This window comes from Globicephala melas, chromosome 12 (genome assembly GCF_963455315.2).
Source record: "Globicephala melas chromosome 12, mGloMel1.2, whole genome shotgun sequence".
Classification (NCBI taxonomy): Eukaryota; Metazoa; Chordata; class Mammalia; order Artiodactyla; family Delphinidae; genus Globicephala; species Globicephala melas.
In genome coordinates this window covers 37,099,660-37,115,131 of record NC_083325.1, presented here as the reverse complement: position 1 = coordinate 37,115,131, position 15,472 = coordinate 37,099,660, and the positions used below count along the sequence as shown (strand labels likewise).

The 15,472-nt window shown below is 37.2% G+C and overlaps 1 protein-coding gene across 7 annotated transcripts in view; it reads left to right on the top strand.

Moving 5' to 3' along the window:
- The window catches only part of EHBP1 (EH domain binding protein 1), a 346,734-nt gene that overhangs the window by 229,556 nt on the left and 101,706 nt on the right, over positions 1 to 15,472 (top strand). For all 7 annotated transcript variants that reach the window (XM_060309152.2, XM_030877350.2, XM_060309154.2 and 4 more), the window contains 2 exons: positions 12,664 to 12,842; positions 13,480 to 13,528. In XM_060309152.2, the coding sequence (XP_060165135.1) occupies positions 12,664 to 12,842; positions 13,480 to 13,528 (228 nt within the window). The remainder of the gene's footprint in view (positions 1 to 12,663; positions 12,843 to 13,479; positions 13,529 to 15,472) is intronic.

Sequence of the window (15,472 nt, the reverse complement as noted above, 5' to 3'; positions counted from 1 at the left end):
AGTGTTGGCGAGGATGTGGAGAAATTGGGACCCTTGTGTGCTGTTGGTGGGAATGTAAAATGGTACAGCAACAACGGAAAACACTGTAGAAGTTCCTCAAGAAATTTTTAAATAGAATTATATGATCCACTAATTTCTCTTCTGGGTGTATACCCAGAAGAATTGAAAGCAGGGTCCCAAGATATTTGTACACCCATATTCATAGCAGCATTATTCACAACAGCCAAAATCTGAAAGCAACCCATGTGGCTATTGATGAATGGATAAACAAAATGTGGTATATACATATAATAAAATATTATTTAGCCTCAAAAAGGAAGGAAATTCTGACGTATGCTACAGCATGGATGAACCTTGAGAACATTACACTAAGTGAAATAAGCCAGTCACAAAAAGACAGATATATATGATTCCACTTATTTGAGGTACCTAGAGTAGTCAAAATCATAGAGACAGAAAGTAGAATGGTGGTTGCCAAGGGCTGTGGAAAAGGCGAAATGGGGAATTACTGTTCAATGGATATAGAGTATCAGTTCTGTAAGGTGAAAAATGTTCTGGAGATGGATGATGGTGATTGTTGCACAATAAGAATGTACTTAAGAAAACTGGGGACTTCCCTGGTGGCACAGAGGTTAAGAATCTGCCTGCCCAGGCAGGGGACATGGGTTCCAGCCCCGGTCCGGGAAGATCCCACATGCCCCGGAGCAGCTAAGCCCGTGCGCCACAACTACTGAGCCTGCTCACCTAGAGCCTGTGCTCTGCAATAAGAGAAGCCACCGCAGTGAGAAGCCCGTGCACCACAACGAAGAGTAGACCCCGCTCGCCGCAACTAGAGAAAGCCCGTGTGCAGCAACAAAGACCCAACACAGCCAAAAATAAATAATAAATAAATTAATTTCAAAAAAAAAAACACTGAAGTGTACACTTAAAAATGCTTAAGATGGGGCTTCCCTGGTGGCGCAGTGGTTGAGAGTCTGCCTGCCAACGCAGGGGACGTGGATTTGTGCCCCAGTCCGGGAAGATCCCACATGCCGCGGAGCAGCTGGGCCCGTGAGCCGTGGCCGCTGGGCCTGCGCGTCCGGAGCCTGTGCTCCGCAACAGGAGAGGCCACAACAGTGAGAGGCCCGCGTACCGCAAAAAAAAAAAAAAAAAAAAATTGGTGTCTTTACAAAATTGAATATTCTAATCCATGAATATTGTATATTTCTCCATCTCTTTAGGTCTCCTTTATTTTCTCATAATAAAGCTTGATAGGTTTCTTATAGCAGTCATATCCATTATTTATAGATTTATTTTTTAGTACTTTATTTTTATGTCACTATGAATGACATAAAATGTCTTAAAATTTTTAATTTCTAACTGCTTTTGTTGGTGTATAGGAATGCAGTTGGTTTTGTAATACATTGTTTTTTGTATCCCGCAACCTTTTAAAATTCCCTTATTCATTCTAATGAATTACCTGTAGATTTCTTTGGATTTTCTACATAATTACATTATATGTAAATAATCAGTTTTACTTTTGTTTCTTTTCTAATATTTATATCATTATATATTTTTCTGGCCTTAATGCAATAGCAAGAACATTCAATACATTGTTGAATAAAAGTGGTGATAGATTCTCAATCTTGAAGGGAAAACGTTGACTATTTTACCATTGTGATATTTGCTGTAGGCTTTATACAAGTTAAGGAATTTTCTATTACTACTAGTTTGCTAAGGTTACTTTATAGGTTAGAAATGGACATAAAATTTTATTAAATACTTTTCTGCATCTATTTAGATGGTTGTATCTATATATTTTCCCTATAATCTGTTAATTTGGCAAGTTAACTCAATAGATTTGCTAATGTTAAGTAAAATGTACATTCCTGTGGTAAGTCCAGTTTGTTCAGTTTATAAATTGCTAGATTCAATGTGCTAACATTTCATTAAGACTTTTGTATCTATATTCATGACTTTTTTTTTTTTTTTTTTTTTTGTGGTACGTGGGCCTCTCACTGTTGTGGCCTCTCCCATTGTGGAGCACAGGCTCCAGACGTGCAGGCTCAGTGGCCATGGCTCACGGGCCTAGCCACTCCGCGGCATGTGGGATCATCCCAGACCGGGGCACAAACCCGTGTCCCCTGCATTGGCAGGCGGACTTTCAACCACTGTGCCACCAGGGAAGCCCCATGACTTTTTTTGTAATTTTGTGTTATCCTATTGAATTTTGGTTTCAAGATTTGCTTGATTTTGATTTGCATTTCTCTAGTAATTAGCAATGATGAACATATTTTTATGTGCCTATTGGCCATGTGTATGTCTTCTTTGGAGAAATGTCTATTTAGGTCTTCTGCGCATTTTTCTATTGGGTTGTTTGTTTTTTGGTTATTGAGTTGTATGAGCTGTTTGTATGTTTTGATGCCCTTGTCAGTTGCATCATTTGTAAATATTTTCTTCCAGTCCTTAGGTTGCCTTTTCATTTTGTTTATGGTTTCCTTTGCTGTACAGAAGCTTGTAAGTTTAATTAGGTCCCACTTGTTTATTTTTACTTTTATTTATGTTGCCTTGGGAGACTGACCTAAGAAAACATTGGTATGATTTATGTCAGAGAATGTTTTGCCTGTGTTCTCTTTTAGGGGTTTTATGGTGTCATGTCTTATATTTAAGTCTTTAAGCCATTTTGAGTTTACTTTTGAATGGTGTAAGGGTGTTTTCTAACTTCATTGGTTTACATGCGGCTGTCCAACTTTCCCAGCACCACTTGCTGAAGAGACTGTCCTTTCCGCATTATAGATTCTTGCCTCCTTTGTCACACGTTAATTGACCATAGGTGTGTGGGTTTATTTCTGGGCTCTCTATTCTGTTCCATTGATCCATATGTCTGTTTTTGTGCCAGTACCACATTGTTTTGATTACTGTAGCTTTGTAGTATTGTCTGAAGTCTGGGAGGGTTATGCCTCCTGCTTTGTTCTATTTTAGGATTATTTGTTATAGTTCTTTTAAAAATGTCATGGGTAATTTGATAGGGATCCACTCTTGGGCATATACCCAGAAAAAACTATAATTTGAAAAGATACATGCACCCTTGTTTTCATTGCAGCATTATTTACAATAGCCAAGACATGGAAACAATCTAAATGTCCATCAATAGATGAATGGGTAAAGAAGATATGGGGTGTGTGTGTATGTGTATGTACTTAGCCATAAAAAAGAATGAAATCGGGATTCCCTGGTGGTGCAGTGGTTGAGAGTCTGCCTGCCGACGCAGGGGACACGGGTTCGTGCCCCGGTCCGGGAAGATCCCACGTGCTGCGGAGCAGCTGGGCCTGTGAGCCATGGCCGCTGAGCCTGCACGTCCAGAGCCTGTGCTCCGCAACAGGAGAGGCCACAACAGTGAGAGGCCCACGTACCACAAAAAAAAAAAAAAAAAAGAATGAAATCATGCCATTTGCAGCAACATGGATGGACCTAGAGATTATCATACTGACAGAAGTAAGTCAGAAAGAGAAAGACAAATACCATATGATATCACTTATATGTGGAATCTAAAATATGACACAAATGAATATATCTACGAAACAAAGACTCAACAACATAGAGAACAGACTTGTGGTTATCAAGTGGGTGTGGGGGACGGTGGTAGGGGAGTTTGGGATTTGCAGATGCAAACTAGTATATATAGGATGGACAAACAACAAGATCCTACTGTGTAGCACAGGGAACTGTATTCGGTATCCTGTGATAAACCAAAATGGGGAAGAATATGAAAAAGAATATATATATATATATATATATATATATGACTGAGTCATTTTCCTGTACAGCAGAAATTAATACAACATTATAAATCAACTATAGTTCAATAAATTTTTTTTTTTAAGTATCATGAGGAAAAAAAAGATTTGCTTGGATCATGAAATGAGGTGGGAAATTAAACTCATTTTTCTTACTCTCTGGAAGAATTTGTGTAATGTTGGAGATATTTCTTCCTTGAATGTTTGGTGGAATTTATCACTTAAGTCAAAGAATTTTTTATAGGAAGGTATTTAATTACAAATTCAGTTTCTTTAATAGTGATAGAACTCTCCAGGATTTTTATTTCTTCTGGCTATACTTTTCTAGGAATTTGCTTCCCTCTTTTTTTCTTGATCAGTCACACTATAATTTTAAACAATTTTGTCTTTTCAAAGAAGCAACTTTTGGTTTTGTTGATCCTTTTTATTGTATGTTTACCTTCTATTTCATTATTTTTTGCTTTCATCTTTTTTTATTGCGGTTAGTTGCTGTACAATATTATATAAGTTTTAGGTGTACAACAAAGTGATTTACAATTTTTAAAGGTTATGTTTCATTTATAGTTGTTATAAAATATTGGCTGTATTCCCTGTGTTGTACAATATGTTTTTGTGCTCTTTATTATTTTATTTTTTCTACTTTTGAGGGTAGAGGGGATCATATTGCTGTTTGGAAGTCTACCAAAAGTGTAGCTCTGTCTCTTAACTCACTCTTCCAGATCAACCATTAAGAAAGGAGAACTGAGAGTTTCGCTCACTATGGTTTTCTAGTCTGTCTAGGTCTAGACTTGGACATTTCTTAGAAGGTTGTCTAAAAAGTACTTTTTAAAATTGTTATTTATTTATTTATTTATTTGGTCTTAGTTGCGGCACGTGGGATTTTTCGTGCGGGCGGGCTCTTCATTGCGGTGTGTGGGCTTCTCTCTAGTTGTAGTGTGTGGGCTCTGTAGTTGCAGTACGCGGGCTTAGTTGCCCCGCGGCATGTGGGATCTTAGTTCCCTGACAAAGGATCCAACCATCGTCCCCTGCTTTGCAAGACAGATTCTTAACCACTGGACCACCAGGGAAGTCCCCTAAAAAATACTTTGTTCAGCTTTTTCAAAATGTGTTCAGATGTTAGTCCTCCTTTAATGTAAACAGAAGTTCCTCCCAATATGACTTTATTACAGAATAATCTTTCTGATTGTCTAGTAGTAGAATAACAAAGCCTAACTTTCAGTTTTTCTCTGAGAATACATTGAAATTACTTAAATGAAAACACTTTGAAAAAGGATAGGAACAGTACTGATACAAATATTCTTGTTTTCACCACTGCTGTTGCTTGGGGCTCACCAAATGTTAAATTTATCCAAAGTTCCCTCAACCATTTGCAATAATTTGTGGTTGGGAGAAGACTACCCAGAATCAGTACTAGGGAGACCAAAATGTCCTGCAGCTTTAGCAATGGTAGTGTGTATCTCATTGCTCTGTACTTAGTTCTAGTTCTAGTTCCAACCAATAATCTAAGATACAACAGATTGCGCAAAGGATTTTACTAATGGAATACTCCTAGGTTTTAAAGTGGTTAGATTGCCTCTTTAAAAATCAATTAATTTAATATACACTGGGGCAGTGATCTAAGTTCTGAAAAAGATAAGTTGACCGAAGCAATCACTAGTCTCAAAAAAACTTACAGGTTTTACTGAGGTCCTAAAACTACATTATCTCAAAGTGTGAAATGCATGTTGTTTAAGAGAACAGGCTCTGGAATGGGAACACCTTGTTATAGATTCTAACTCCTCCACTTCTAGGTGTATAATGTCAGTTTCCTCAACTGAAATTGGGAATAACAACTATCTCAGAGGAGTTGTAAGATTAAATGAGCTAATCCATGTAAAGATTTTAACATTGTATGTGGGAAGTAGTAGGTGCTCAGAATATACTTTAAGAATTAATGAAAAGTTAGTCTTTTTGTAGAAAGAAGAATTGAATATATTGTAGTAAAAATGTTATAAGAGAGACATAAAGAGTCAAGGAAAATTGAAAAGTGCTCCTACTGACTAGGAGTTGGAAAGAGAGTTCACGTGGGAGATGACAGCTGAACTTAACCTTGAAGGTAGAGTGGAATTGTAGCAGCTGTACTTGGGACAGAAGATATTCCAAGTTGGGTGACAGTCTGTAAGATCAAAGACTGGAAGTGGGGGAGCTGGGAGCTGGCAGGAAACCATAGTGATTTTAGAGAATAATGAGTCATCTAGAGAATAGAAACATTGAAAAAGCTTTGATGTTCAATGCTCAGTATTTTGACATCATTTTGTATGTTCTTGAGAGCCTTTAGAGACTTTGATCTGCACTTTAAGATTGTTGCTATGGCAATGGGTCAAATAAGAGAATTGGAAGAAGGAAAACCTATTTGGAAGATTTTGCAATAGCCTAGGCAAAAGAAGATAAATTGCAAAAACTTTACAACAATAAAATCAAAATTGCCTGTGAATTAACTAGTAAAGGATGATAGGTGAAGGAAGAGAGTTCAAAGTTGATTCTGAGAGAGTCTAGATGATTGGGACAATATAATTGCAATATCATTTGCAAACATAATAAAAATGAAGCAGGTTATAAGGAAAAAGTATAATTATGGTTTGGGACATATTGAGTCTGAATTTTATGTGGCAGGAAGGACAGCCAGCTGGAAATGTCAACTTGAGATAGTTTTGAACTATAAATGTATATTTGGGAATCATCTGCATGGAAGTGATAGTTGGAATCCTGGGAGTGAATCAATTCAAAGTGTGGAGAGAGAAAACTATTTAGAGCAATACCTAGAGGAATATATGCTTGTATCAGTGGAAGAAGGGGAGACAGCCAAAGAGAAAGCAACTGTAGTCAGAGGAGTAGAGTAGAAGAAAGTGGAATTGAAATTTCTTACAACTGTTGAAACTTAGGAAACTTTGTAACAAGTTATTTGACTAGGTTTCCTGAAAGAGCTCCTGTTGCTGTTGTTAGCAAGAATAATTGGCGGCCTTACTGTCTTTAATACTGCATGTAGTATGCTATGTTAACAGAAATAGTATTTTAATATTATCTATATTAGAGTCTAGAACTGTCAAGTCAAACTGTGGTCTCAAGTCCTAGATCCTCTCTACTCTCACCACTTTAAACTGCCTTAATAATCATGTTGGTTGACATCTAACTGTAGTTCTCAGTTAAGCTGAGATTGTGCAATTTCATCCACACAGTGCCTTGACTGAGAGCAAACTGGATCACCTAATTAAACAGACTCTGATTATTCTGATCCTAAAGTTATAATTAGAATGGCTTTTAGATATTTCCTCTCTCAGTGCATAAAAAAGACAACTGTAATAGCTGTGCTTTACTTTCCCAACATGTTAAGTAGAGATGCTTTCTCATACATCCAGCCGTTGCAAAAATACAAGAAAGAACTTTTAAATAGTTGTTCCAACATTTGAAATTTGTTTCTACCCTTAATGGCAAGATTTTGGTGTCTTTCTTTCTTCGGAAAACAATAAATTACAAAGTCATTCAGAGTTTCTTTCTTTTACCAAACCCATAAAAAAAAGATTGCCAAAAATTCCAAGTACCCCATTTTGCACATAGAGTATCAAGATAATCTTCTAGTTAAAGCAGGGGTCCCCAACCGATAACGGTCTTTGGCCTGTTAGGAGCCCGGGCTGCACAGCAGGAGGTGAGCGGCCGGTGAGCGAGCAAGGCAAGCAAGGCTTCGTCTGCTGTTCCCCATCACTCGCATTACCTCCCGAACCATCTCTCCTACCCCCACCCTGTCAGCGGAGAAATTGTCTTCCAGGAAACCAGTCCCTGATGCCAAAAAGGTTGGGGAACGCTGAGTTAAACCTTGGTTTGCAAAAAAATTTTCCAGTGTCTTGAAGAAATTCATGGCGATTCAAATTTCCAAAAGACCCTCAAAAATAGGAATTCAAGTGCTGATAATGTATCAGTGGTAGTAATAATAATTGCAGTTAACATTCACCAAATGGTTACTATGTGCTGTACTTTGTGCTAAATGTTTTGCATGCATTTATTCATTTAACAGTATTTACTGAGTACCTACTATATGCCAGGAACTGTTCTGGGATAGGTTAATAAAAACAAAACGAATTAAAATCCCTGCCCTCATAGCGCTTTTATTTACTGAGGTTGGACAGGTAATAAGCAATAAACATAGCCAATAAGTACATTTTGGTAATGACCAAAATAAAGTATATGGACCATAAGAAGATTATAAATACTATGGAAACATCAGAGTAAGGGAAGGGAAGGTCAGGAGTGCTGGTTTGGGATTGGGCAATAGAGATGGGTTGCATTATTAGATGGGGTGGTCAGAATAGGCCTGATAGAGATGGTTGTATTGGAGTTAATCGTACAACTGGAACAATCTGTGTAAAGGCACTAAGGTGGGACCCCATCTGGGGTATCCAGGGAACAGCAAAGAAGTCAGTTTGGTTCAAAGTGATCAAGGGAGAGAGTGGTAATGAGCATAATGGGTGGAAGGCAAGGAAGGCAGATCTTGTTACTATAACAGCACTGTGAGACAAGTATCATTACAATCCCTCATTTCATAGATGAGGAAGCTGAGACGTAGGGAAGTGAAGGAAGCTGCCACATACGAAAGCAGGAGCCGTTTGTAGCAAGAAACAAGCAGTTTCATCCATTTATATCCTGAAGGTTTTGAAATGATATAACTATTTCTTTCTTACCCTCTGCAAAATATCAGATGAAAGCTCAGCACTTCTGAAGTGGATGATTCATCAAACAGTGGCTCTACTTCAGTTTTCTTTGTCTGCAACCAACATGACCATTTATAGGGCTTATAATTTCATCAGTTTCTTCCATTACATATGACTTCTTTTTCCTGGCAGTGCAGTAAGCATCCCTGTGACATGTTTTAATACAAGGGTTTTGTGTTGGGATAAATCCAGTTTACTTTAGTTCTTCTAGCCTTTTCATATTGAGCCTTCTTAGAAACAAGAATATAATCATAATGACATGGTAGGTTTTTCTCAATTTTTAAGTACAGAAAGCCACTCTAGATTACAGCATGGTGACAATGGCATTTGTACTTTACTTATGTACATGCTATTGATGATTAGAATTAATCGGTATAACGATAGTTGCAGATTATTGGGCCTGTGTACATGCTACACGTGCTTGAAATTAATGCCTTAATAGTATAATTTGATATAGAAAAACATTTTAATAAAGGCAATCTTTTAAATAAATGTGTTTGTGCCTAGTTCATTGAATCCTTGGCTAGAGGGATTTGAAAATATCTTCTTACCTAAAAGTGACTTTTCACTGTGACTTTCAAATCCCTCTACTCACTTAATCTGGAACTGCAGTGAAGAATCCTCTGTGGACGAGCCAGAGAATCAATGAACTAGTCACAAACACATTTTTTAAAAGATTTTCCATTATTTAAAATATTGCCTTTATGAAAAGTCACTTTTACATATTTAATAGTTCATTTTAGGACTTCCCCGGTGGTTCAGTGGTTAAGACTCCATGCTTCCACTGCAGGGGGTGTGGGTTCCATCCCTGGCTGGGGAAGTCCCACATGCCTTACAGTGCAGGGCCGGGGGCGGGGGGGGGGTCATTTTAATACATGCTAGATTGATAGTTAAAAGACCTATCACATTTCACAGAACTAGAACAAAAAATTTTGCAATTTGTGTGGAAACACAGAAGACCCCGAATAGCCAAAGCAATCTTGAGAAAGAAAAACAGAGCTGAAGGAATCAGGCTCCCTGACTTCAGACTATACTACAAAGCTACAGTAATCAAGACAGTATGGTACTGGCACAAAAACAGAAATATAGCTCAATGGAACAGGATAGAAAGTCCAGAGATAAACCCACGCACATATGGTCACCTTATCTTTGATAAAGGAGGCAAGAATATACAGTGGAGAAAAGACAGCCTCTTCAATAAGTCGTGCTGGGAAAACTGGACTGCTACATGTGAAAGAAGGAAATTAGAACAATCCCTAACACCATACACAAAAATAAACTCAAAATGGATTAAAGACCTAAATGTAAGGCCAGACACTATCAAACTCTTAGAGGAAGACATAGGCAGAACACTCTGTGACATAAATCATAGCAAGATCGTTTTTGACCCACCTCCTAGAGAAATGGAAATAAAAACAAAAATAAACAAATGGGACCTAATGAAACTCAGAAGCTTGCACAGCAAAGGAAACAAACAAGACAAAAAGACAACCCTCAGAATGGGAGAAAATATTTGCAAATGAAGCAACTGACAGAGGATTAATCTCCAAGATTTACAAGCAGCTCATGCAGCTCAATATCAAAAAAACAAACAACCCAATCCAAAAATGGGCAGAAGACCTAAACAGACATTTCTCCAAAGAAGACATACAGATTGCCAACAAACACATGAAAGAATGCTCAACATCACTAATAATTAGAGAAATGCAAATCAAAACTACAATGAGGTATCACCTCACACCAGTCAGAATGGCCATCATCAAAAAATCTACAAAAATAAATGCTGGGGAGGGTGTGGAGAAAAGGGAACCCTCTTGCACTGTTAGTGGGAATGTAAATTGATACAGCCACTATGGAGAACAGTATGGAGGTTCCTTAAAAAACAAAATAGAACTACCATACGACCCAGCAATCCCATTACTGGGCATATACCTTGAGAAAACCATAATTCAAAAAGACGCATGCACCCCAATGTTCATTGCAGCTCTATTTACAATAGCCAGGACATGGAAGCAACCTAAGCATCCATCAACAGATGAATGGATAAAGATGTGGCACATACATACAATGGACTATTACTCAGCCATAAAAAGAAATGAAATTGAGTTATTTGTAGTGAGGTGGATGGACCTAGAGTCTGTCATACAGAGTGAAGTAAGTCAGAAAGAGAAAAACAAATACCGTATGCTAACACGTATATCTAAAAATCTAAATCTAAAAAACAAAAAAAAATGGTCGTGAAGAACATAGGGGCAAGACAGGATCAAAGACGCAGACCTACTGGAGAATGAACTTGAGGATATGGGGAGGGGGAAGGGTAAGCTGGGCCAAAGTGAGACAGTGGCATGGACATATATACACTACCAAACGTAAAACAGGTAGCTAGTGAGAAGCAGCTGCATAGCACAGGGAGATCAGCTCGGTGCTGATCTAGGGTGATCCCACCCTAGAGGGGTGGAATAGGGAGGGTGGGAGGGAGGGAGACGCAAGAGGGAAGAGATATGGGGATATGTGTATATGTATAACTGATTCACTTTGTTATAAAACGGAAACTAACACACCATTGTAAAGCAATTATACTCCAATAAAGATGTTAAAAAAAAGCTATCATTTATTCTAAGGTAAATATCCTCCTATATTGGGGATTCTATTTTTTATCTACTTGTTCATATTAAGTAGAACTAACCCAAATTTGCTGATTTTTTATGACCTGGAAATTTTTCAGCATTGACTTTGTATAGGTGATCATTTAAAGAACAACGCTTTGCTAGATTCATGGTTGTTTATATAACAATTTGTTAATCAGACAGTTAATAAAAAGTAAGAAATTACATTCTTGGTGTTTCTTACTTGTCTTCCCACAGGAGCAGTGAATACATAAATCATAATTATGTGGGGTTGATTTAAATTGTTTGGCACTAACATCCTTTTGTCAAATGGGGGCATCATTGGTCTTTCTTAAGTAAGCTGTGTGGCAAGAATGGTTTGCTTGTTAAACTCAAATGATATTAGGGGTAAATAATTGTTCTCCTTTCACCTTATTTTAGAGGGCTTCTATTTATGTCTATAGCCAGCACTCTTAATTGATAGCAATATTTAAAGTCTAGAAACTTTTAGTCGTTTTTTTTATAGTTTTCAATTATATCAACCTCTAAAGTTACCATCACAAAATGTGATTGTTATTCAGTAAAAGAAAATGACATGGTTTTAAGAATAACAAAAGTTTAGGATAAAAATCTTATTATGAGTCTTTGTTTTGTTGTTATCGTTGTTTTAAGTATATGAACAAGGGGAAAAATCAAGTAAATGCTTTAGATTTAAAACACACATCCCCCTACACCCACACACCTAGCTAACCTAATAATGTCCAAAAGTAGCCATCAATAATTAGAAGATATTTGGAGCAAATCCAAATTATATACTGATGTGTGCTATTACTACCAACACCTGACTGTCGCTAATAACTAAATCTGTTTTGCCAGAATTAAATTTATATAAGAAGTATGTTTGAATATGGTTATCATTGCACTAAAATGTGTATGATTACTGTATGTATATATATTTTTCGGTCGCACCTCGCAGCCTGCGGGATCTTAGTTCCCCAACCAGGGAATGAACCTGGGCCCCTGCAATGAAAGCACCGAGTCCTAACCACTGGACCACCAGGGAATTCCCAATTACTGTATTTTTAAAAACTATTATTTTGACCTCTTCACTACTAACAATTTGTGCTACAGTTAGACTTCAAAAGACATTCTTTTTAATATACTCAAAAAGAAACTATATTTGTACATGATTGCATTTGGGGAAGATTTTTTTAGTATGTGAGAGTTATATAGATATTCAACCTTAAGTATTTAAATACTTTAATGTTTCCATTAATGTAGCTCTTGGCCTGTTCTTATGTATAACATTAAAATCTTGCATATGTATATCTTTGTCAAGCAGACGCCATAGGCTTAAACTGAAGATAATAACTTAAGATTCATGTCTCCTTTCTTAGAGGTTACAGTTGTCTTGAAGTGACAGTTTTGAAGTACCTAAACTGACATCAAAGTGTTCAAGTGATCCAGTTAGGTCAATTAATGTTAATTTTCATCTTCCATTAAATTATTTTAATGTTTTCCTCTTTTCATTTTTTTTAGCCGAGTCCTATACCAAGTCCTGTTTTGGGACGAAAGCCAAATGCTAGTCAGTCATTGCTTGTATGGTGCAAAGAAGTTACAAAAAATTACCGGGGAGTGAAAATCACCAATTTTACTACATCGTGGAGAAATGGTTTATCTTTTTGTGCAATATTACACCACTTTAGACCAGATTTAATGTAAGTAGAAACACTTTCCATTCCTATAAATATTTTGTAAATAATAAAGTTTTATAAAAAAAAGAAACAAACCATAAAATAATTTCTTAGCACATGTCCTGAAATACTTGATTTTTTTTTTTATCACCCATACTCTTGCTTTTTGGGAGAAGAAATATATCCCAGAAAGAAAAGTCGTTCCTTCTTGATGCCTAAAAACAATCTTTTCTGTTTTAAAAGAGTATATTTTTTTCCTTAATCTCGTACAAAAAACTGACTTCAAATTATTATGAAAATTGTGTTAGTGTTAAAATGAGATGAGACAGATAAGCCTGTATCTCTTTATACATTGACAACAAGGGGTTACCTCATGGTGAATTTGGTTGTCCAGGCTAGTCTCTGGTCCCCTACCTTAACTTCTCTTTTAGATGGAAAGCTTCAGGCATTGGAACTTGTAATCACTGTTATTTATTAATTATTTAATAATTTATTTATTTCCTTAATTTTCCACACTATTAGTTTTGTTGATAGAATTGCTGTGAAATTGCTAGTTACTCTTTGGTATTATTGAATGTCAAATTTTAAGATTCAGTTTGTTTTAAAAACAGCTGTTTTTATCAATTACTGTATGTACCTACTGTGCCATTTTCTCCCTCAGTGACTACAAGTCTCTGAATCCTCAAGACATTAAAGAGAACAACAAAAAGGTAAGAATTGCCAAAGAAAAAAAATACATAGTGTCAATTTTGGCTTCTCCTCAGGCATTTATTAATTTGGGGAAAGTGAGGTGGTTTTGTGAGGTCCTAACTATAGCTCACAGAAGGTAATCTGTTTCCTGTCAATTTTGGCTTCTCTGCAGGCTTTTATTAATTTGGGGAAAGTGAGGTTGTTTTGTGAGGTCCTAACTATAGCTCACAGAAGGTAGTCTGTTTCCTGAAGTTCCAGTAGGATGCATGGTTTACTCTAGTTTGTCATGGCCTTTAAAAATCACAAGTGCCAGACTGGCATCAGATTATAATAATATGTATGAACTTCATAAACTGTTAAATGTTTGTTAAAGCATGTTGCTTTTATTTAGTTCTTAGCAAGATTTAGCTTTTAAAAAGTACAATCCAAACTGTTGTGCCATGAGTTTAGAAAAACCTGTTGGGAGGGGATGAAAGCAGGAGCCTGATGGGTATGCAAAAAAAAAAAATCCATATGTTCCCAGAGGCAAAAAGATTGAACATTGGTTCTTTTTTTTTTTTTCTTTCTTTCCCCATTTTTTCCCCCTTTTTCTGGTAAACTGTGCAGTTTTTTCCACATAATTAATTAATGTACTGAGGTCAGAGCTTCCCAATTGATGTGGGGAAGATACTGATCCTTCAGCCCTCAGGGTAGCTGCACAGGCCTGAGTTGCTAGAGCCCTCTGGGCCAGCTGACTGTGGCTGCAGGCTGACTTAACTATGTATCCCAAAATGCAGCACGATATTACAATTTTCTGTGTGCACCACAACATAAAAAAGGAGGAAGCACCTATCTCAGCATACAGCAGGTACTCATTTAATGCTTTTTTTCCTGCTGAATTGAATTCTTCAACTGAAAAGTGTTGTCTTAGAGCAAGAGTTCTTAACCTGGGAGCTATGGATAGAGTTCAGGGGATCCTTGATCATGGCTAGGGAAAAAAAAAATTATTTTCTCATTTCTTTAACTGAAATTTAGTATTTTCTTCAATTATCAATTTAAACAACAAACCACTGTAGTATTAGCCATGCCTGAGACTTTTTCACCTTCAGAATCTCAGATATTTTCATATCACTTTACAGTTGCAAATATCTACAGCTACCTTTTAAGCTCATCACTTCTTCATAATTGTAGCAGTTTGTACATCCATAAGAAGCACATTTGTTTCTCAAATTCCATCTTCCTAATATTTTCAAATACTTATTTTTCAATAATTGGTTTCTTTTGTAATCATATGGGTTTTTTTTTGTTTTTTTGTTGTTTTTTTTCGGTATGCGGGCCTCTCACTGTTGTGGCCTCTCCTGCTGCGGAGCACAGGCTCCGGACACGCAGGCTCAGCGGCCATGGCTCACGGGCCCAGCCGCTCCACAGCATGTGGGATGTTCCTGGACCAGGGCATGAACCTGTGTCCCCTGCATCGGCAGGTGGACTCTCAACCACTGCGCCACCAGGGAAGCACCATATGTATTTTTTTAACTTTTTATTTTATATTGGAGTATAGCCGATTAACAATGTTGTGATAGTTTCAGGTGCACAGCAGAGGGGCTCAACCATACGTACACATGTATCCGTTCTCCCCCAAACTCCCCTCCCATCCAGGCTGCCACATAACATTGAGCAGAGTTCCCTGTACTATACAATAGGTCCTTGTTGGTTATCCATTTTAAATATAGCAGTGTGTACATGTTGTTCCCCAACTCCCTAACTATCCCTTCCCCTCATCCTTCCCCCCGGTAACCATAAATTCATTCTCTAAGTCTGTGAGTCTGTTTCCGTTTTGTAAATAAGTTCATTTGTATCATTTCTTTTTAGATTCCCATATAAGGGATATCATATGATATTTCTCTTTCTCTGTCTGACTTACTTCACTCAGTATGACAATCTCTAGGTCCATCCATGTTGCTGCAAATGGCATTATTTCATTCTTT